Source organism: Myotis yumanensis, unplaced genomic scaffold (assembly GCF_028538775.1).
Source record: "Myotis yumanensis isolate MYYU_CA2020_CCGP unplaced genomic scaffold, mMyoYum1.0.hap1 SCAF_23, whole genome shotgun sequence".
Taxonomy (NCBI): domain Eukaryota; kingdom Metazoa; phylum Chordata; class Mammalia; order Chiroptera; family Vespertilionidae; genus Myotis; species Myotis yumanensis.
In genome coordinates this window covers 12,435,650-12,458,465 of record NW_027223774.1, presented here as the reverse complement: position 1 = coordinate 12,458,465, position 22,816 = coordinate 12,435,650, and the positions used below count along the sequence as shown (strand labels likewise).

The window sequence follows — 22,816 nt, the reverse complement described above, 5'->3', positions numbered from 1 at the left end:
CTGCCTCCTCCATACCCCCCACTGGGGATGTGCCTGCAACCAAGGTACATGCCCTTGACTGGAATCGAACCTGGGACCCTTCAGTCTGCAGGCCAATGCTCTATCCACTGAGCCAAACCAGTTAGGGCGTACCACAGTTTTTTAAACCACTTATCTGCTGATGGCACTTAGACTGTTTCCAAATCTTAGCTATGGTGAATTGTGCCTCTGTGAACATAGGAGTGCATATATCCTTTCTGATTGGTGTTTCTGATTTCTTGGGATATATTCCTAGAAGTAGAATTACGGGGTCCAATGGGAGTTCCATTGTTAACTTTTTGAGGAAACTCTATACTGTTTTCCACAGTTACTGCACCAGTCTGCATACCCACTAGCAGTGCACAAGGGTTCCTTTTTTTTTTTTTCCCACATCCTGGCCAGCACTTATCGTTTGTCGATTTGTTGATGATAGCCATTCTGATAGATGTGAGATGGTACCTCATTGTTGTTTTGATTTGCATCTCTCGGATGATTAGTGACTTGGAACATGTTTTCATATGTCCCTTCTGTATGTCTTCTTTTGAAAGTATCTATTTAGGTCCTTTGCCCATTTTTGGATTGAATTGTTTATCTTCCTTTTGTTAAGTTGTATGAGTTTCCTGTAAATGTTGGAGATTAAACCCTTATCTGAGATAACATTGGCAAATATGTTCTCCCACGCAGTGGTCTTTCTTATTGTTAGTGATTCACTCTTAATCTCCTAATTCATGCTTCATTTCCAGGATTTCTGATTGGTTCTTTTTTAAAATTTCAATCTCTTTGGTAAAGTACTCATTTTGTTCATCGATTTGTTTTCTGAGTGCATTGAATTTTCTGTCTGCATTTTCTTGCATCTTGTTGAGTATTTTCAGAACTGCAATCTTGAAATCTCTGTCATTTATATTACATATTTCCATGTGCTCCAGCTTGCTTTCTTGGGTTTTTCATTTTCTTTCTGGTCATTCTTATTACCATGGTTATTCATGGTGTTTGTTCTCCTTTGCCTAGACCAGTGGTCGGCAAACTCATTAGTCAACAGAGCCAAATATCAACAGTACAACGACTGAAATTTCTTTTGAGAGCCAAATTTTTTAAACTTAAACTATATAGGTAAATACATATGGGGCGCGGGTACAGTGTTCTGGTCAGGTTCAAGCCTCGGACTAATGAAAGGACAGGGTCCTCTCATTGCCATGTGCAAGTCCCAGCTGGAGGGCAGGGCCCTCCCAGCACAATTATAGCCAACAGCTATAGTTGTAAGCTTGAACCTATGGTCCGAACACGTGGCCCCACGTGCCTTGTGATAGAGTTCAGGTGCATGTAGTGAAGTGAGGTTGGAACTCACGAGAATGCTGTAAACAACGTGATCACGCCCCTACTTTGCCTTGTGGCATCTGCTATAAAATAAAGACACAGCTTGTGGGTGCTGGCGTTGTCTCCTCATCAGGGAGCAGTGTCCCACTGAGACCCAGCTTTCATTCTCTTGTCTGTCTTTTCTCAATCCTTTCACCCCCCGACACAGGGTCACTGAACCAGGCTGAGCTGGCATGGCACATAAGATGCCCTGGGGCTGAGTATGCCATGGCTGTGCCGGCTCCCCACAGGTACATTGTTATTAACTTAATTAGGGTACTCCTAAGGCTTAGGAAGAGCCACACTCAAGGGGCCAAAGAGCCGCATGTGGCTCGCAAGCAGCAGTTTGCTGACCACAGGCCTAGACATTCATATTATCTATATTAATGAAGAGGTCTTTCTACTATTTTCTAGTAGATGGAGCTGAATTATAAGATTTTTTACCTCTGTGATCTACCAGTTTTGACTTCCACAGCTTCTGTAAGACAGTGCAGCAGCTCTACTTGGGGGTGGGGTTTGTTTTGTCCTCACTGTAATGGTGACCCCGACCTCAAGTACCCCTCCTGGGGAATACTCACAGAGGAAAACAGCAGTTCTACTACAATAGCTCTTGGTTTATAGATATGCTCCTAGACCCGAGTCCAAGGGCAATGGGAGGTGAGTTTGAGGAGTCCAATTGGCAGCAGGGCTCTGTGGTTCCATTTCCTTGAAACACCACCACCCTGCCAACAGTGGAAAGCCATATAGCAGAACCCAGCGTTTTGTCAGGCAACTGCAGACTCAGACACTGCTCCCTTGCCGCTGGCCCTGCTGGGCTGTCCCGTTCCCCCTTCCACCAGAAGGAAGCATCTGCTACCGCCACTTCCTCCCTCTCCCAGTTGAGCCACAAGGTCTCAGCTGCAGGGCTTCTCTGTGCGTTCTGCGCTTTTCTCCCTTCTCGTTTCCCTGTTTATTCCTGGTTGCCCACCTTTAGATGTTCCAATGCATGGGTCCCTCAGGCATGGGTCTGTGTTGAGCAGGGATTTCGTTGTTGAATTATAGTTGGCTAACCTGTTGACATTTCAGGGGGAGAGGTCAAGTTCTCTTTCCTGCTGCCATTCCTTTGAAGTAACTCAGGTCCTTTGCATTTCAATGCAAGTTGTAGGATCAGATTGTTAATTTCTGGGGTCTTCCAGTCTATGAACATGGATGTATTTCAGTTTATTTATGTATTTGATTCACTTTCAACAATGTTGTGCTTATTTTAATGTACAAAGTTTACACTTTTGTTAAATTTATTCATGAGTCCTTAATTTTGGTCTATTATAAGTAGAATTATTTTCATAATTTCATTTTCAGATGGTCTTTGGCAGTGTATACAATTGATTTTTATATGTTGATTTTCTATCTCACAACCTTGCTGACTTTGTCAGTTAGTTATGTAGGGTGTTGGTAGCTTTCTTAGAATTTTTAATATACAAGATCATGTCATTTACAAATAGAAATAGTTTTACTTCTTTTACAATCTGAATGCACTTTATTCCTTTTCTGGCCTAATTTATCTGGCTTAAACATCCAGTGCTATGTTGAATAGAGTGATGAGAGTGGACATACTTGTCCTGCTCTTAATGCTAAAGAGAGAGCATTCAGTCTTTCACCATTAAGTGTGATACGTTGTGAGCTTTATTGTGGATACCCTTTATTTTATTTATTTATTTTTATTGCTTGAAGTATTACAAAGGGTATTACATATGTCTCCTTTTTTCCCCCACCCTTGACAATCCCCTGGCCTCCCCTACTCCCCAGTGTCTTATGTCCATTGGTTATGCTTATATGCATGCATACAAGTCTTTCAGTTGATCTCTTACCCACCCCCCTTTCTGCCCCCCTACCCTCCCCAACCTTCCTGCTGCAGTTTGACAGTCTGTTTGAGGCAGCTCTGCCTCTGTATCTATTTTTGTTCATAAGTTTATAATGGTCTTTATTATCCATGAATGAGTGAGATCATGTGGTATTTTTCCTTCATTGACTGGCTTATTTCACTTAGCATAATGCTCTCCAGTTCCATCCATGCAGTTGGAAGAGTTCCTTCTTTTTTACAGCAGCATAGTATTCCATTATGTAGATGTACCACAGTTTTCTAATCCATTCATCTACTGATGGGCACTTAGGCTGTTTCTAGATCTTAGCTATGGTGAATTGTGCTGCTATGAACATATGGGTGCACATATCCTTTCTGATTGGTGTTTCTGGTTTCTTGGGATATATTCCTAGAAGTGGGATCACAGGGTCAAAAGGGAGTTCCATTTTTAGTTTTTTGAGGAAACTCCATACTGTCTTCCATAGTGGCTGCACCAGTCTGCATTCCCACCAGCAGTGCACGAGTGTTCCCTTTTCTCCACATCCTCTCCAGCACTTGTCGTTTGTTGACTTGTTGATGATAGCCAGTCTGACAGGTATGAGATGGTACCTCATTGTTGTTTTGATTTGCATCTCTCGGATGACTAGTGACTTTGAGCATGTTTTCATATGTCTCTTGGCTTTCTGAATGTCCTCTTTTGAAAGGTGTCTATTTAGGTCCTTTGCCCATTTTTTGATTGGATTGTTTATCTTCCTTTTATTAAGTTTTATGAGTTCCCTATAAATTTTGGAGATTAGTCCCTTATCAGATATGACTTGGCAAATATGTTTTCCCACACAGTGGGCTTTCTTGTTGTTTTGTTGATGGTTTCTTTTGCTGCGCAGAAGCTTTTTATTTTGATGTAGTCCCATTTGTTCATTTTATATTTAGTTTCAAGTGCCCTAGGAGCTGTATCAGTGAAGAAATTGCTTCGGCATATGTCTGAGATTTTGTTGCCTTTGGATTATTCTAGAATTTTTATGGTTTCCTGTCGTAAATTTAAGTCCTTTATGCATTTTGAGTTTATTTTTGTGTATGGTGTAAGTTGGTGGTCTAGTTTCATTTTCTTGCATGTATCTGTCCAAGTTTCTCAACACCATTTATTGAAGAGGCTATCTTGACTCCATTGTATGTTCTTGCCTCCTTTGTCAAATATTAATTGAGCATATTGATTCGGGCCGATTTCTGGGCTCTCTATTCTATTCCATTGATCTATATGTCTGTTCTTGTGCCAATACCAGGCAGTTTTGAGAACAGTAGCTTTGTAATACAATTTGATATCAGGTTGGATACCCTTTATTGGGCTGAGGAAGTTCTCTATCATTAATAGCTTGTCTTTGTTGGGTTTTTTAAAATTATGAAAGTGTAGATTTTGTCAAATGCTTTTTCTGTATCATTTTAGATAATCATGTTTTCTCCTATATTATAGTCATATTATCTACACTAATAAAAGAGAAAAATGGTAATTGGCGTATGACCGCTACCCTTCCGATTGGCTAATCAGTGTATCCTTATGCAAATTAACTGTCAGCCAAGATGGCGGCCGGCAGCCAGGCAGCTGGAAGCGAACATGAGGCTTGCTTGCTCCCGTGACTGCAGATTCCAACGTTCCCCGCCTGCGCGGCCGGCCTCTGAGCTGGCAGTTTGAAACATTCTAACAAATATAGCCGGCTGGGATCTCAGAGCTGAAGTTATACATTGTTTCGATTACAGAACGGCAAACAAACCAGCAGCGGAAGCCTCAGAGCTAGAGCCAGAGCTAAAGCTGGCCCAGAAGAAAAAAAAAAAAGAAAAAAAAAGGAGTGGTTGGGAGCTTCAGTCAAAACCCCTAGCCTGAAAGCAGCCCTCAGCCCCTCACCCAAACTGGCCAGGCACCCCAGTGGGGACCCCCACCCTGAAGGGTGTGTGACCAGCTGCAAACAGCCATCATCCCCTCATGCAGGCTGGCCAGGCACCCCAGTGGGGACCCCCACCCTGATCCAGGACACCCTTCAGGGCAAACCAGCCGGCCCCCAGGCCTCTATCCTATATAGTAAAAGGGTAATATGCCTCCTGGCACCGGATCAGCGTGACAGGGGGCAGCGCCCAAACCCCCTGATCGCCCTGCGGCTCTGTGTGTGACAGTGTGTGGCGTCCCAACCCCCTGATCAGCCCTGCTCTGTGTGTGACAGGGGGTGGTGCCACCCCCCCCCCCCACGGGCTCTGCTCTGTGTGTGACGGGGTAGAGCCATAACCTCCCCATCGGCCCTGCCCTGAGTGTGACAGTGGTGGCGCCCCAACCCCCTGATTGGCCCTGCTCTGTGGGTGACAGGGGGCGGTGCCCTAACTCCCCTATCGGCCCTACTCGCCCTACTCTGTGCGTGACAGGGGGGAGCTCCCCAACCCCCTGATGGGCCCTGCTCTGTGCATGAGAGGGGGAGCTCCCCAACCCCCTGATGGGCCCTGCTCTGTGCCTGATGGGGGGGGGCAGTGCCCCAACCCCCTGATTGGCCCTGCTCTGTGAGTGACAGGGGGCAGTGCCCCAACCCCCTGATGGGCCCTGCTCTGTGAGTGACAGGGGGCAGCGCCCCAACCCCCTGATTGGCCCTGCTCTGTGCATCACAGGGGGTGGCGCCGCAACCTCCCCATTGAACCTGCCTTGAGTGTGACAGGGGGCGGTGCCCCAACCCCCCAATCAGCCCTACCCTGAGCGTGACTGAGGGTGGCATCGCAACTTCCCAATCCACCCTGCTCTGTGCATGACAGGGGGCGCTGCCCCAACTCCCCAATCAGCCCTGCTCTGAGCCCGACCAGGGGCTGCACCTAGGGACTGGGCTTGCCCTCTGCCACCCAGGAGCAGGCCTAAGCCAGCAGGTCGTTATCTCCCGAGGGGTCCCAGACTGCGAGAGGGCACAGGCCGGGCTGAGGGACCCCCTCTTCCCCCCCCCCGAGTGCACAAATTTTTGTGCACCGGGCCTCTAGTTGCATCTATAAAAAAACATTTATGTTCTATTCTTTTGAACATGTCCTTTATCTCTCAAACTTTATCTGAAGTCATGTTGCCCAGTAGTTGAAATACAGGAGAGCTCCAACTCCAAGATCTTACTCAAACCCAATTATATTCCCCAAAGCAATCATGCACCCAAATTCCACCTCCACCCCCCCCCCCCCCCCCCCCCCGCCGTCTAACCTCAGTTTCCTTTCTCCTTCCAAGTCACTTTATTGATATCTTTAATACCTGTTCCGACCTTCTCCCAACTGGGAAACTTCACTGCATTCTTAGAATTCTAAGCTATGGTTCAAAGAATTTCCCCCAATTCTTTCCCTTTATAGGGTCCAGGCTGCCCAGGTCCAGCTTTCTGGACTCCTACCTGTGTCAGGAACTAGACCCTATGCAGAGATAACCCCAAATCCAAACCTTTAAAACAAATGTGAAACTAGGCTTCCCCACACTAGCCTGCCCTCCCTGAGGTCCACAATCCCATCCTCAGCCTTAACCCTCCTTCCTTCTTCTCCAGGTTTCATCTGCATATTAGTCTTCCTCCTTTTCCAGTGCTCAAAGTCAGGTACAGGTGAGTGTCGGGTTGGGGAAAATGAAGAGGGATGAAGCTACCCTTGGGAAGTGGTTTTAAAGAGGCCCCTGATTCAGGGCATGGAGATAGTGTCTGGTTCTCCTTGAAGTCACCAGCAATTTCTCTCCAGGGGCCCACATGAACGCTGACCTGTGGCTGTGCCAGCGAGCACCCAGGTGTGGGCACCGGATATACAATCCCTTGGAGCAATGCTGTGATGATGACACCATCCTGCCCTTCAACCGGACCCACCTCTGTGGCCCCAACTGCACATTCTGGCCCTGACTTGAGCTCTGCTGTCCTGAGTCGTCAGGCCCCCAGACCAGGTTTGATGAAAGTTGAAGGTTATGGGCAAGACATCTCGGTGCCCTACCTCTCCCATCACCAAGGTCTATCCCAGGTAAGGACCCTACCTCACTCAGGTGACAACAGGAAGTGGGGATTGTGGCAGGGAAGGACTCTGATGGTTGGAGCCCTCCTGAGTGGGGATCCCAGTCCTGCATCTCCCCAGCTTTCTCCTTGTTAAATAGTCAGTCTCTGTCTCTATCACTTTCTGCAGCTTATGAGGGACAATCTAGCCATCCTCCTGAAAGTTGGGAACACAGGCCAAAAGGCCACAATCTAGGATATGAGGAAAAATGGGTGTGTGGCATGGTTTTTAAATCATGAAAACATTTCCTAGTATCTGGTGCGGTTAGATGTGTTCTTTCGGAACTTCCCGTGGCTACTTGCTGAGAAATGATTACATAGGACTTCTCTCTGCTCCTAAAGCCCACCCTGCCCACAGCGATCAGTGTCTCCTCAGTCAGTCTAAGTGTCCTCTCTCTCCTCTGGGTCAGGGTTCTTCTCTCAACAAGTGGGCAAGGCGTGAGGATGTGGAGGGGGATATTCCTTTCTGTGAGGTGTAGACAACCCAGCCCCAGAGCCACCTTGTGGTTCCTGCACCTGCAGCTCCTATGGGAGGTGGGGAGGGTGGAAGCTGCCCTGAGGGGCTGGAGAGGAGGGAGAGAGCCTCTGCCTCACTGTGATGGGCTAGTTTCTTGTCCTGAGCCTACACTCTCTGCCCCTCACTCCCAGCTCCTAACACTTCCTGTCATTCGTTTTCTTGTCATTCTTTTGATGGCCTGATGTGATTAGAGGGAGAGACATACAGATTGTAAGTGAGTGAATGAGTGAGAAACAGAGAGGAAGAGGCAGACTCCTGGGCCAGTTTGTTTCCTGCTGAGTGTCTTGGTCACGAGCACCTGGAAGTCCCAGTGGGAGGCTGGGTGCAGAGCACTGCAGGGTCAGCCGCTGATTTGGAACCTGGTGGGGCTATGACACCACGGGCTTGTCAAATGTAAGCCTGCATTTCCCATCTGAAAACTGGAGATGAATTAAGTCATGCAGTGAGCAGATGGGTACAGAGGTCTGCTCGGTGCAGGCACAGTATTAGTGTCGGGGTCAGAGAGAGGACCGAGTCGCTGTGTGGGACTAGGCCTGCTGCTGTGCTGGTATCAGGCCCTGAACAGGACAGCACAGTAGTCAGGGCTTCACTTAGAGCCGAAACACAACCTGGGTTCAAATCCCAGCTCTGTCAGATGCTGCCAGCGTGGTCCAGGTGAATTTGGGCCAGTTACTATAGCCTCTAAGTGCCTCATTTCTCCAGCTGGAAAGCAGGGACCCTGCAATCCCTAAACTCATGGGGTAGTTGAGATGATGAAAAGGTTGGATGCATATGAAGGGCTGAGAACAGACACAGAACCCAGCAAGTCCTCAGAGTTGCTGACGATTCTGACCCCCAGCAGGTCCACATCCTGAGGGATGTAAGTTTCTGACTGTCCCTCCCACGTCCCTCCGTCTCGTCCCAGCCTCAATGCCTCTGTCTGTTCTACTATATGGTCAGTTTCCCTCTGCCTCAGGGTTTTCACTCCTGTTATTTCTCTTGTCTGAAATTCTCTTTCCCTAGGTCACTCCAAAAGCCTCAGCATTCATGTGTCCCCCTCTAAGTGGTCTTCCTGACCCACAGAACATACATTCATTTTAAAACACATGCGTATATAAGGCAAAACATCCAGCATGTGTTTTTTTAATGAGAAATAAAATTCTCCCTTTCCTCTTTGATCTCCATCCTATTTGCATTCATGAGCCCAATGCTGTTACCAGTTTCTAGCTGTGGAACCTTCATAGTTTTACATAATATGCTCATAATTCTCTCCCATGATTTCAGGGGTCTGACTCCACCACTTACAAGGGGGATTTTGTCCAATGACTTAACCTCCCAGAGCTCAATGTCCTCTTCAAGCTCAGTGAATTAACAGCCCTCCTGATGTTGGACCTGTAAGTATCCAATAAAGAAAACACATTCACAGATCCCATGGAAATTGGGGGCTCTGGGGTATGCCTTATGATCCAAATTGAGTCCATTTCTTTCTTTCTAAAAAAATCCTTATTGTTGAAAGTATTACATATGTCCTGTAGAGAACCAAGATGGCGGCATAGGTAAATACCTGTACTTGCTGCCTCCCACAAGCATATCATAATTACAACTAAAATACATAACAACTATCATCTAGAACCACGGGAAAGCTGGCTGAGTGGAAGTTCCACAACTAGACAGGTGCAGAAAGTGCATTGAGACTGGTAGGAAGTGCGGAGGCATGGAAAAGGTTGGCACCCGGAGGGGCTGCTTTTTTTTAATCTGGAGGGAGATACAAGCCCCCACTTGCTCTGAGCTCCAGTGCCGGGCGAGACTCTTGGGGCACCCAGACACATACGGGGAAAAACTGGACTGTCTGGCATCAGGGCAGGAACGCGGGGGAAGCTTTCTTCCAGATGGAGATGCTTGCAGTGGTCACTGTTCCTGTGCAGAGACCTCCCTGGTGCAGGGCTGACTGGCAGCCATTGCTGTTTGCTCTGCCCTGGAGATTCCCTGAGACCACATGCTACCCAGTTTACAACCCCATCCAAGCTGTGTGCAGCAGCTTTTGCATATGAATGGCCTGTCCTTTCTCAGCCTAAAACCTCTCAAACAAACCTGGAGCTGGGTCAAGGAGCCCCAAAGTTTTCAAAAGAAAGCCCAAGGCCTGCACCAGCAGTAGCCTGCCTTGCTTCACAGCTGGGCCTCCTCTGGGTACTTGCAAACCCAATACAAAGAGGAGGAATCTGCAGATCTCTCTGTAGCTCCTGCTGGGTGGCCTCAGGCAGTGGTTGACTTTACACCTCCTTGGAGATCCAAGAGCCAGTGTACCCAGTGATCAGTGTGAGACCACAACTCTTCACATCCATAAGAGACACACTCAAGGGGCAGACTCAGTGAGCACCAAAGGTCCACTGAAGCAAGTCCTGCCCCATAAGGGTGTCTCCTGCACAGCAGCTCTTTCATTGTAGACACAGCTGGTCCTCACAGCCAATTGGCCTTGAGGTCAATTCCTCCCAGTGATATCAACAGCAGGCAAGGCTCAACTACAGCAAGACTGTGCACACAGCCCACAAAGGGGTGCACCAAGAGTGTTCACCTCAGGTGACTGGGGAGGCTGAGCTACTGGGCCCTATAGGACATCTACTACACAGGGCCACTCTATCAACTCAAAGAGACTTAGCAGCTACCCAATACATAGAAACAAACACAGGGAAATAGCCAAAATGCAGAGACAAAGAAACATGTCACAAGTGAAAGAAATATAGAGTTCAAAACTACAGTAATAAAGTTACTCAAGAATCTTCTAGAAACCTCTGAGGAACTTAATGAGACCTTCAAGGATCTTAGTGAGCATGCCAAAAAAAAAAAATATGGAAAAGGACCAGTCAGAAATTAAGCATACACTGACTGAAATAAAGAATAATATACAAGGATTCAACAGTAGACTAGAGGATACCAAGAATCAATTCAAAGATTTGAAATACGAAGAAGCAAAAAACACCCAACCAGAAGAGCAAAAAGAAAAAAGAATCCAAAAATATGAAGATAGTGTAAGGAGCCTCTGGGACAACTTCAAGCATACCAACATCTGAATTATGGGGGTGCCATAAGAAGAGAGAGAGCAAGATATTGAAAACCCATTTGAAGAAATTAGGACAGAAAACTTCCCCTACCTGGTGAAAGAAATAGACTTACAAGTCCAGGAAGATCAGAGAACCACAAACAAGAGAAATCCAAAGAGGATCACACCAAGACACATCATAATTAAAATGCCAAGGGCAAAAGACAAAGAGAGAATCTTAAAAGCAGCAAGAGAAAAACCAGTGAGTTTCCTACAAAGGAGTACCCATACGACTTGCAGCTGATTTCTCAACAGAAACCATGCATTCCAGAAGGGAGTGGCAAGAAATATTCAAAGGGATGAATAGCAAGAACCTAGAACCAGGATTACTCTACCAGCAAAGCTATCATTCAGAATTGAAGGTCAGATAAAAAGCTTCACAGGTAAGAAAAAGCTAAAGGAGTTCATCACCACCAAACCAGCGTTATATGAAATGCTGAAGGGTATTCTTTAAGAAGAGGAAGAAGAAAAAGTTAAAGATAAAAATTATGAACAACAGAGAACCAAGATGGCGGCGTAGGGAGTAGACCTGTGGGTGCTGCCTATCACAACATCATTGAAACTACCAACTATAAGAAAAACAACCACCATTCAGAACCATGGGGAAGTTGGCCCAGTGGGAGATCTACAACTGGAAGGAAAGAAAGAAGTGCAGTGAGACTGAGTAGGAGTTACAGAGCGCCAAAAACAGAGGTACACAGTCACGCGCCAGGCAGGCTGCAACTGGATGCGCGGGTTTTTTTTCATTAGTAACAAAGAAACAGAATTTCAGGACGATGAGGCCCAGAAATCAGGATTTTAAAGAGATTCCCAGGTGATGCTAATGTGCAGCCAAGGTTGAGATCCACTGCATTAGGAGAAGGAAACCAGAAGCCCTTTGAGGCTGTGAGCTCTGAGCCAGGTGCACCTCATGCTAGAATCACCTGGGACAGGTTTAGCCTCAGCTTGGAAACAGTAACCCTGGGAAGAGCCAGAGCGATTGGAACCAAGAGCAAGTTCCTGGAACCCAGGGTACCCAGGACCTGCTGACTCCAGGCCGTAGCTCAGAAGTGTTTTCCAGGTGAGGCGAACTTGGGGACCTGGGGATGGTCAGCATCTGAGGCAGTGTGTCTCTCTCAGGAGCATGAATCCAATATGGCAGCCCCTGCACACATGCCACTTTTCAATGAATTAAAATTAAACAAAATGAAAAATTCAGTGTCTTCATTTCATGAACCACTTTTCAAATGTTCAATAGTGTGGACATAAATGTCCAAACCTATAGAGAATTTTTTTGTAAAAAATTTTAACCTCCTGAGGTCCCTTCCTGGTCTCTAAAATATTTCTTCTAATTAATTTCCTTCCAATGTGCAGGGATTTGTGCACCAGGCCTCTAGTGAAATAATAGTGAGAAACATGGATAGAGCCTTTCTTTGGACTAGGCTCTCTTTCAGTCAGTTCTATGAATTTCGGAGGTCTCTATCCTGCATCTCTCTATTCACATTTCATTCTCCCTACCAGGGTTCCATCGGCCCCTGCTCTTCTTCTAGATCATGCTGCAACTTCATAATTTTCCCTAAAAAACTCTGAAGAGTTCCAGTCATTATGGCAGCATAGATAAATGTGGTACTCATCAAAATTTACAACTGAAATACAGAACCACCTGAACTAGCTGAGTGGAAGTACTACAAGTAGGGAATTAAAAGAGAAGCACATCAAGCCTGGCAGGAGGGGCAGACTCGGAGCAGAATCATGGGACCAGCTGGTCCCACACCCACATGTGGCAGTTTAAAATTGGGAGGGATATCTTGGACATGGAGGTTTCCCTCAGGAGTGAGGGTTCCCTGCCCCACACCAGACCTCCAGCCCAAGGCTTCAGTGCCAGAAAGAGAAGTCCCCATACTTTCTGGCTGTAAAATCCCCTGGGGAGTATGGCTGAGTGACACAGAGGCTGGGAGAGTCCCAGTCAGTTCCTCTTAAAGGGTCGGTACACGGACTCACTCACACTCACTCACTTTGAGCTTCAGCATTAGGCAGCATCTTGAAAGGAACCTGGGGCCTACAACCAAGATTACTCTACCTAGCAAAGCTGTCATTTAGAATTGAAGGTCAGATAAACAGCTTCCCAGGCAAGGAAAAGTTAAAGGAGTTCATTAACACCAAAAATATATTACATGAAATGTTAAAGGGTCTTCTGTAAAGAGAAGATGAAATAAAAGATAAAAAGTATGAACAATAAAATGGTAATAAATGCATACCTATCAACAACTGAATCTAAAAATAAAAATAAATGAACAAGGAAGCTAATGGACAAAATAAACTGATGAATAAAATAGAACCAGAGCCCAGCTGGTATGGCTCAGTGGTTGAGCATCAACCTATGAACCAGAAGGTCATGGATTGGTTGCTGGTCAGGGCACATGCCCGGGGTTATGGACTCGAGCCCTGGTGGGGGTGTGCAGGAGGTAGCCAATCAATGATTCTCTCTCATCATTGATGTTTCTATTTCTCTCTTCCTCTCCCTTCCTCTCTGAAGAAAAAAAAATAGAACCAGAGGCACGGAACCATGGAAGAGCTGATGAATCTCAGAGGAAAGGGGGACCCAGAAGAGATTAACCAAAGAATTGATATGCATATATGCATTACCTGTGGACACAGACAGCAGGGTAGTAAAGGCCTGGGGTGGGGTGGGAACCAAGTGGGAGAGCAATGGGAGTGGTGTGGGAAGGGGACTTTTGTAATACTCTCAACAATAAATGTTTTTTTTTTTTTTTTAAAGAAAACAATCTCTGAAGAATTGTAGACAGTGTAGGTCTGGAGGTGGATTTGTGTGAGAAATGTGGGAAGTCTAGGACAAGCCCGCCTTTGGTGGGTGATGTGCTAAGGGGTCTTTGTAAACAGGGCTTCCCCTGGACAGTGTTCAAAGAAATCGATCTAAACCAAAGTGGGTTTAGCAGTATCTTGGAAAGATACTGAGTTTAACAGTATCTTGGGAAGCAGAAATCCAATGGAACTGGTTCAGGAACATTTTATTAAAGTTTTGACGCGTTCTTTTCTTCTTGCGCATAATGATGTTTCTTCATGCCCCTCCCTTTTTGTCAGCACTGTGTCTCTGTTGTAATGTGAGGTGCACTTCACAAGTCTATAAAGGTCCCAGTCTACGGTCCCAGGAACCAGTCCTCCTGCTGCTCTGCCATCAACTGCTCTGGAGGGTCATCAAGAACCATGGTGCCCAGAATCTTTGGTAAGAGGGCACCAGCCCTAAGTGTAGCTTATGTGTTATCTATCACACCCCTAATGTACCTTGGAACCTTAGATATAATGCTCTCTTCTATTTACCTCCTGGCTTTCCACCTCTTCATCACCCCCATGTTATCTGTGACTTTATCACAATCTCTCTCTTGACCTGCAAATTTTAAACTCTTAACTCTTCCTAGAGCTTACCCTGCATTTCCTCATCTGTCAAGTCCAGTCTCCTGGACCCCTATCCAGAGTCAATCTCAAAGTCACTGTGAGCTGTAGTTCTTATTTGCATTCCATTAATGACTAATAATGTGCAGCTTTTTTTCATGTGCTTACTGGTCATTTGTATATCCTTATTGGAAAAAATGTCTATTCAGGTGCTTTTCTACTTTTAAATTAGATTATTTGTCTTTTTATTAAAGAAAACTCTTAGCCCTAACCGGTTTGGCTCAGTGGATAGAGTGTTGGCCTGTGGACTGAAGGGTTCCAGGTTTGATTCTGGTCAAGGGCATGTACCTTGGTTGCGGGCACATCCCCAGTAGGGGGTGTGCAGGAGGCAACTGATCAATGTTTCTCTTTCATCGATGTTTCTAACTCTCTATCCCTCTCCCTTCCTCTCTGTAAAAAATGAATAAAAATATATTAAAAAAGAAAACTCTTAGTTTTAAGAATTCTTAAGTATATTCTGGATATCTAACCCTCATCGTATGTATGATTGAAAATATTTTTCTCAATACATGGATTGTCTTTCCATGTCCTTGATATTACTGTTTGCAGCGCATATTTTTGTTTAATTTAGAGAGAGAGAGAGAGAGAGAGAGAGAGAGAGAGAGAGAAACATTGATTTGTTGTTCCATCTATTTTCGCATTCATGGATTGATTCTTGCATGTGCCCTGACTGAGGATTGAACCCACAGCCTTGGCATATCTGGATGACACTCCAACAAGCTGAGCTACCTGGCCAGGGTTTGCAGTACATAGATTTTTAATTTTTATAAGGCCTATTTTTTCGTCTCTTGTGCTTTTGATGCCATATCTAAAAAAACACTGCTTAAACCACAGTACTTACGATTTACTCCATTGTTTTCTCCTAAGAGTTGTATAGCTTTAGCTCTTATATTTAAGACTATGATTACTTTTTAAAAAATATATTTTATTGATTTTTTACAGAGAGGAAGGAAGAGGGATAGAGAGTTAGAAACATCAATCAGCTGCCTCCTGCACACCCCCTACTGGGGATATGCCCACAACCAAGGTACATGCCCTTGACCAGAATTTGAGCAATTTATAGCCAGCTAATAAATCACAAGATTTTAATTTCCCTAACCAAGGACAAGCAGGAGTAAAGGGTTTACACGTTCTAGCCTGTGCTGAGGCAGATCAGCCTCAATTACAGTCCCTCTTCAATAATGTTCTTAAAAAATAAAACTAACCAGAAAATAACCCTGGCCTCTTCTATACACACATTTTGGTGAATCAGCACATTGAAGGATGCACCTGAAAAGCTCATGAATATTCTGTTGAGACTCTCCCCTGAGACCTTCCCTAGGACTTCGGTTGGTCAAAGAATGATAAAAAGCTTGAGAGAGAGAGAGAGAGAGAGAGAGAGAGAGAGAGAGAGAGAGAGAGAGAAAGAGAGAGAGAGAGAGAGAGAGAGGAAGGAACATCAATGTGAGAGAGACAAATTGATTGGTTGCCTCCCACAGGCCAGTTGAGTCTGCCTGAAGCCACCACTGGAGTTTCTAGCAGTTCTCCTGTCAGAGGGAAGTGCATAAGTGCATTCCTGGGAATATAAGGGGATGTCTTTGGCCCATAACCAGCCCATGATGCTTCCTGAGCTGCTGAGCCCTTATCTGGGTTTTGGTGCAGTGTGGGGTGAGCTGGTTTCTAGTGGGTGGGCTGAGTATGAAGGGTGGAGGCAGGTGTATTTGCCAACCCACCCACCAACGCCCCCTCCCAGCTTCCACTCTCGGGAGGCGCTTGTGTTTCTCAGGATAAATGGCTGTTGCAATACATGGAGGGATGACTCGGCACAGGTTCTGCCACTCTTTCCAACTCCTTCCACCTTAGTCTCTCCTCACTCCAGTCTACACTGCCTACTCAGCTGAAACCAGGGTAAGTGTCTGGGAATAAAATCCTGTGTGCCAGTCCTTTAAAAAAGTGGATTTGACTCTAGGCAGGTCAGCTCTCTGGCTGATAGAAACACTGCTGGTTGTTGCATGGACAGCTGTGGCTGACTTTGCCTGGGGTCCTGGCCTCTCTCTTCTCTGGGGGGACCCTTTTCACCCTTAACCCATCACACCTGAGAGCTTGGCCAGCACCTCTCAGAATCCCCAGCCTTCCTACCAGTCTCGAGGTGGTTTCTGTCCTTCCTTGTTTAAAAGTCTCATCTTCAGCCACTCTTCAACAGGTATTTCTGGGTGAATATTCTCCAATTTAGTTCTATTTCCAGTTAGATTCTGAGATCCACTTACACCATCTTCCCAATTCCTTTTTAGCAATGTTTTGTTTTTAGTGTACAAAGTTTTCAATTCTTTTGGTAAATTTCTTCATGATAATTTTATTTTTGGTCTATTGTAAGTTAAATTATTTTTTTAAATTTCATTTTCAGATGGTCTTCGCTAGTGTATACAAGTGATTTTTATATGTTGATCATATATCTTACACCTTTGCTGACTTTCTCAGTTCATTCTGTTGGGACTTGGTAGCTTCTTTAGAATTTTTAACATACAAGATCATGTCATTGGCAAATAGAAATAGTTTTATTTCTTTTCTAATCTGAATGCACTTTATTTATTTTCTGGCCTAATTTATCTGGCTTAACCATCCAGTGCTATGTTGAATATGAAGCATAGTAACCTCCATCTTAGGTAAAAACTGTTGTTTAAAATTTTAACCCTACTATTCTGGCTTCGTAAACATTTGCTTGCTTAAATAATAGGGAAAATAAGACCACTCCCCATAACAGAGAGGCCATAAAATATGCCCCTGACAGAGTTGTCAGTGCTGGCGCCAGGCCAGGCCTTGAGAGATGGTCTCACGGCCCTGTCCCAGCACACAGGACTTTTTCTCAGAAGGTCCAGAAGTCTTGTTCCAAATTTGGAAGACAAAGAGCTGAAAAACATATAAATAAGAAAGACTTCCACCATATTGGGCCCAAGAATTTGAGAAGCAAGATTTCCTCTGGGCCCGCTAGCGCTAGCGAAATGAAAAGGACTCCAAATAAATTTGGCTTGTTGATTAAGGTGTCTTCTGATTTACAATGTAGCAGATAGAGTGGTGAGAGTGGACATACTTGTCCTGCTCTTGATGCTAAAGGGAGAGCATTCAGTCTTTCACCATTAAGGGTGATACCTTTTGAGCTTTAGTGTGGATACCCTTTATCGGACTGAGGAAGTTCTCTTCTATTAATAGCTTGTTCTTTGTTGTTGCTTTTAAATTATGAAAGTGTAGATTTTGTGAAATGCTTATTTTTCTGTATCGTTTTAGATAATCATATGGTTTTCCTATATTGTAGTCATGTGATTGCACCTTTCAACAACCTTCATGTCCCAGCCTCTTTTACATCTCCTTCATCTCTCAAACTTTGTCCACCTTCACAGTGCCCGGAGCTTAAATACAGGAAAACTCCAGCTCCAAACCTATTCAAGCCCAATCACGTCCCCAGAGCAAATGTGTGCTCAAGTTCCTCCTGTCAATCTAACCTCAGCTTCCTTCCTCCTTCCTATCACCTTACTGATAACTTTAATACCCGCTCTGCCCTTCTCCCAATTGGTACACTTCACTGCATTCTTAGAATCCTAAGCTATGGTTCCATGAGTTTCCCTGAATTCTCTCCCCTCAAAGTGTCTGGGCTGCTCAGGCCCAGCAGTCTGGACTCCTGCCTGTGTCAGGAACTAGAACCTATGCAGAGATGACCCCAAACCAAACCTTCAGAGCAGAACTAAGCCTTCCCCACACTGGCCTGCCCTTCCTAAATTCCACAATTCCTGCCTCAGCCTGAACCCTCCTCCCATCTCCTCCAGGTTCCATCGGCATATTCGTCGTTCTCCTCCTCCACTGGTCAAAGGCAGATACAGGTGAGTGCAGGGTGGGGAAGAATGAAGAGGGATGAGGCTGCCTTGGGAAGTAGGATTGTGGTTCACAGAAGGCTCCTGATTTGGGGTTTGAGGATAATGCCTGGTCCTCCCTGAACTCACCAGGTATTTCCTTTTCATTGTTGTTGCTGTTGTTAATCATTGCTCAAGGGTATTTTTTCATTAATCTTTAGAGAGAGGGAAAGGGAGGGAAGAAGGGAAAGATAGGGGAGAGAGAGAGAGAGAGAGAGAGAGAGACATCAATGTGAGAGAGACACATTGATTGGTTTCCTCCCACATCTGCCCTGACTGGAACATCTGGAAGCCCCAGTGGGAGGCTTGGTGCAGAGCACTGTAGGGTCAGTAGGCTGATTTGAACCTGACAAGGATCAAACTGCAACCCAGGTATGCACCCTTGACCAGGAATTGAACCCAAGACGCTTTGGTGTGTGGGCCGCACCATCCAGGGCTCACCAGCAATTTCTGTCCAGGGGCCCACATCACCTCAGGCCTGTGGCTGTGCCAGCAAGCACCCAGATGTGGGCACCGGATGTACAACCCCACGGAGCAATGCTGTGATCATGACACCATCCTGCCCCTGAACCGGACCCGCCTCTGTGGCCCCGGCTGCACGTTCTGGCCCTGCTTTGAGCTCTGCTGTCCCGAGTCGTTTGGCCCCCAGAAGAGATTTGTTGTGAGACTGAAGGTTCTGGGGATGAAGTCACGGTGCTCTACCTCTCCCATCTCCAGAGTCTGTCCCAAGTAAGGACCCTGCCTCACTCAGGTGACAACAGGACAAGGGGCTAAGGCAGGGATGGACTCTGGTGGTTGGGACCCTCCTGGGTGGGGGTCTCAGACCTGTACCTCCCCATCCCTCTCCATGTCTGCATCTCTCCTAAAGTGCTCGGTCTCTGTCTCTCTCATTATCTGCAGCTCATGAGGGACAACCCAGCCATCTTCCTGGAAACTTGAAACATCTGGCTAGAAGCACGCACCCTAACATATAAGAAGAAATGGGTGTGTGGTATGGTTTTCAAATGATAAAACCATGTCCTAGATTCTGGTGAGGTTAGATGTGTTCTTTCTGAATTCATGTGGCAACTTGCTGAGCAATGATTACACAGGAACTTCTCTCTGCTTCTAAAGCCCCCTCTGCCCACAGCAATCAGTGTCTCCTCAGTCAGCCTAAGTATCCTCTCTCTCCTCTGGGTCAGGGTTCTTCTCTCATCAAGGGGACAAGGAGTGAGGATGGGGAGGTGGATAATCCTCCTTGTGGGGGGAGATGACCCAGCCCCAGAGCCACTTCATGTTTCCTGCACCTGCAGCTGCTATGGGAGGTGAGGAGGGTGGAAGCTGCCCTGAGGGGCTGGAGAGGAGAGGAGGGAGAGAGCCTCTGCCTCACTGTGATGGGCTAGTTTCTTGTCCTGAGCCTGCGCTCTCTGCCCCGCACTCCCAGCTCCCAACACTTCTTGTCATTCTTTTTTCTTGTCATTCTTTTGATGCCTGATGTCTGTGATTAGAGGGAGAGGCATACAGATTGTGAGTGAGTGAATGAGAGAGAAACAGAGAGGAAGAGGCAGACTCCTGGGCCAGTTTGTTTCCTGCTGAGTGTCTTGGTCACGAGCACCTGGAAGCCCCAGTGGGAGGCTCGGTGCAGAGCACTGCAGGGTCAGCAGCTGATTTGGAACCTGGCGGGGCTATGACACCACGGGCTTGTCAAATGTAAGCCTGCATTTCCCATCTGAAAACTGGAGACGAATGAGTCATGCAGTGAGCAAATGGGTACAGAGGTCTGCTCGGTGCAGGCACAGTATTAGTGTCGGGGTCAGAGAGAGGACCGAGTCACTGTTCGGGACAGGGCCTGCTGTTGTGCTGGTATCAGGCCCTGAGCAGGACAGCACAGTAGTCAGGGCTTCACTCTGGGTCCAAACACATCCTGGGTTCAAATCCCAGCTCTGTCAGATTCTGCCAGGATGGTCCAGGTGAATTTAGTCCATTTACTATAGCCTCTAAGTGCCTCTTTTCCCCAGCTGGAAAGCAGGGACCCTGCAATCCCTAAACTCATGGGGTAGTTGAGATGATGAAAAGGTTGGATGCATATGAAGGGCTGAGAACAGACACAGAACCCAGCAAGTCCTCAGAGTTGCTGACTATTCTGACCCACAGCAGGTCCACATCCTGAGGGATGTAAGTTTCTGACTGTCCCTCCCACGTCCCTCCTTCTCGCCCCAGCCTCAATGCCTCTGTCTGTTCTACTATATGATCAGTTTCCCTCTGCCTCAGGGTTTTCGCTCCTGTTATTTCTCTTGTCTGAAATTCTCTTTCCCTAGGTCACTCCAAAAGCCTCAGCATTCATGTGTCCCCCTCTAAGAGGTCTTCCTGACCCACAGAACCTACATTCATTTTAAAAAACATGCGTATATAAGGCAAAACATCCAGCACGTGTTTTTTTAATGAGAAATAAAATTCTCCCTTTCCTCTTTGATCTCCATCCTATTTGCATTCATGAGCCCAATGCTGTTACCAGTTTCTAGCTGTGGAACCTTCATAGTTTTACATAATATGCTCATAATTCTCTCCCATGATTTCAGGGGTCTGACTCCACCACTTACAAGGGGGATTTTGTCCAATGACTTAACCTCCCAGAGCTCAATGTCCTCTTCAAGCTCAGTGAATTAACAGCCATCCTGATGTTGGACCTGTAAGTATCCAATAAAGAAAACACATTCACAGATCCCATGGAAAAAGGGGGCTCTGGAGTATGCCGTATGATCCAAATTGAGTCCATTTCTTTCTTTCTAAAAAAATCCTTATTGTTGAAAGTATTACATATGTCCTGTAGAGAACCAAGATGGTGGCATAGGTAAACGCCTGTACCTGCTGCCTCCCACAAGCATATCATAATTACAACTAAAATACATAACAACTATCATCTAGAACCACGGGAAAGCTGGCTGAGTGGAAGTTCCACAACTAGAGAGGTGAAGAAAGTGCATTGAGACTGGTAGGAAGTGCGGAGGCATGGAAAAGGTTGGCACCCGGGCGGGGGGGGGGCTGCTTTTTTTAATCTGGAGAGAGATACAAGCCCCCACTTGCTCTGAGCTCCAGTGCTGGGCGAGACTCTGGGGCACCCAGACACCTATGGGGAGAAACTGGACTGTCTGGCATCAGGGCAGGAACGCGGGGGAAGCTTTCTTCCAGATGGAGATGCTCGCAGTGGTCACTGTTCCTGTGCAGAGACCTCCCTGGTGCAGGGCTGACTGGCAGCCATTGCTGTTTGCTCTCCCCTGGAGATTCCCTGAGACCCCATGCTACCCAGTTTACAACCCCATCCAAGCTGTGTGCAGCAGCTTTTGCATATGAATGGCCTGTCCTTTCTCAGCCTAAAACCTCTCAAACAAACCTGGAGCTGGGTCAAGGAGCCCCAAAGTTTTCAAAAGAAGGCCCAAGGCCTGCACCAGCAGTAGCCTGCCTTGCTTCACAGCTGGGCCTCCTCTGGGCACTTGCAAACCCAATACAAAGAGGAGGAATCTGCAGATCTCTCTGTAGCTCCTGCTGGGCGGTCTCAGGCAGTGGTTGACTTTGCACCTCCTTGGAGATCCAAGAGCCAGTGTACCCAGTGATCAGTGTGAGACCACAACTCTTCATATCCATAAGAGACCCACTCAAGGGGCAGACTCAGTGAGCACCAAAGGTCCACTGAAGCAAGTGCTGCCCCATAAGGGTGTCTCCTGCACAGCAGCTCTTTCACTGTAGACACAGCTGGTCCTCACAGCCAATTGGCCTTGACGTCAATTCCTCCCAGTGATATCAACAGCAGGCAAGGCTCAACTACAACAAGACTGTGCACACAGCCCACAAAGGGGTGCACCAAGAGTGTTCACCTCAGGTGAATGGGGGGGCTGAGCTATTGGGCCCTATAGGACACCTACTACACAGGGCCACTCTATCAACTCAAGGAGACTTAGCAGCTACCCAATACATAGAAACAAACACAGGGAAACAGCCAAAATGCAGAGACAAAGAAACATGTCTCAAATGAAAGAAATATAGAGTTCAAAACTACAGTTATGAAGTTACTCAAGAATCTTCTAGAAACCTCTGAGGAACTTAATGAGATCCTCAAGGATCTTAGTGAACATGCCAAAAAAAAAAATAAAAAATGGAAAAGGACCAGTCAGAAATTAAGCATACACTGACTGAAATAAAGAATAATATACAGGGATTCAACAGTAGACTAGAGGATCCCAAGAATCAATTCAAAGATTTGAAATACGAAGAAGCAAAGAACACCCAACCAGAAAAGCAAAAAGAAAAAAGAATTAAAAAATACGAAGATAGTGTAAGGAGCCTCTGGGACAACTTCAAGCGTACCAACATCTGAATTATGGGGGTGCCATAAGAAGAGAGAGAGCAAGATATTGAAAACCTATTTGAAGAAATTAGGACAGAAAACTTCCCCTACCTGGTGAAAGAAATAGACTTACAAGTCCAGGAAGATCAGAGAACCCCAAACAAGAGAAATCCAAAGAGGATCACACCAAGATACATCATAATTAAAATGCCAAGGGCAAAAGACAAAGAGAGAATCTTAAAAGCAGCAAGAGTAAACAATTAGTTACCTACAAGGGAGTACCCATACGACTTTCAGCTGATTTCTCAACAGAAACCATGCATTCCAGAAGGGAGTGGCAA

General features: G+C 46.1%; 1 protein-coding gene across 6 annotated transcripts in view; it reads left to right on the top strand.

The window, feature by feature from the left end:
- LOC139000361 (insulin growth factor-like family member 3) overlaps positions 1–22,816 on the top strand; it is a 56,328-nt gene that overhangs the window by 15,106 nt on the left and 18,406 nt on the right. Inside the window, exons 3-11 of one of the 6 annotated variants that reach the window (XR_011469566.1) lie at positions 6,748–6,801; positions 6,932–7,201; positions 9,011–9,120; positions 13,339–13,468; positions 13,905–14,046; positions 16,006–16,160; positions 18,071–18,124; positions 18,527–18,883; positions 19,055–20,822. Coding sequence is in view for 1 of the 6 variants with exons in the window: in XM_070402592.1 (XP_070258693.1) it covers positions 14,028–14,046; positions 18,071–18,124; positions 18,613–18,883; positions 19,055–19,061 (351 nt within the window). In the remaining 5 variants the exon portion in view is untranslated. Of the gene's footprint in view, positions 1–6,119; positions 6,802–6,931; positions 7,202–9,010; positions 9,121–13,338; positions 13,469–13,904; positions 14,047–16,005; positions 16,161–18,070; positions 18,125–18,526; positions 18,884–19,054; positions 20,823–22,816 lie in introns of those variants that run through there. The other 5 variants (XR_011469565.1, XR_011469567.1, XR_011469569.1 and 2 more) reach the window with 5 other exon arrangements.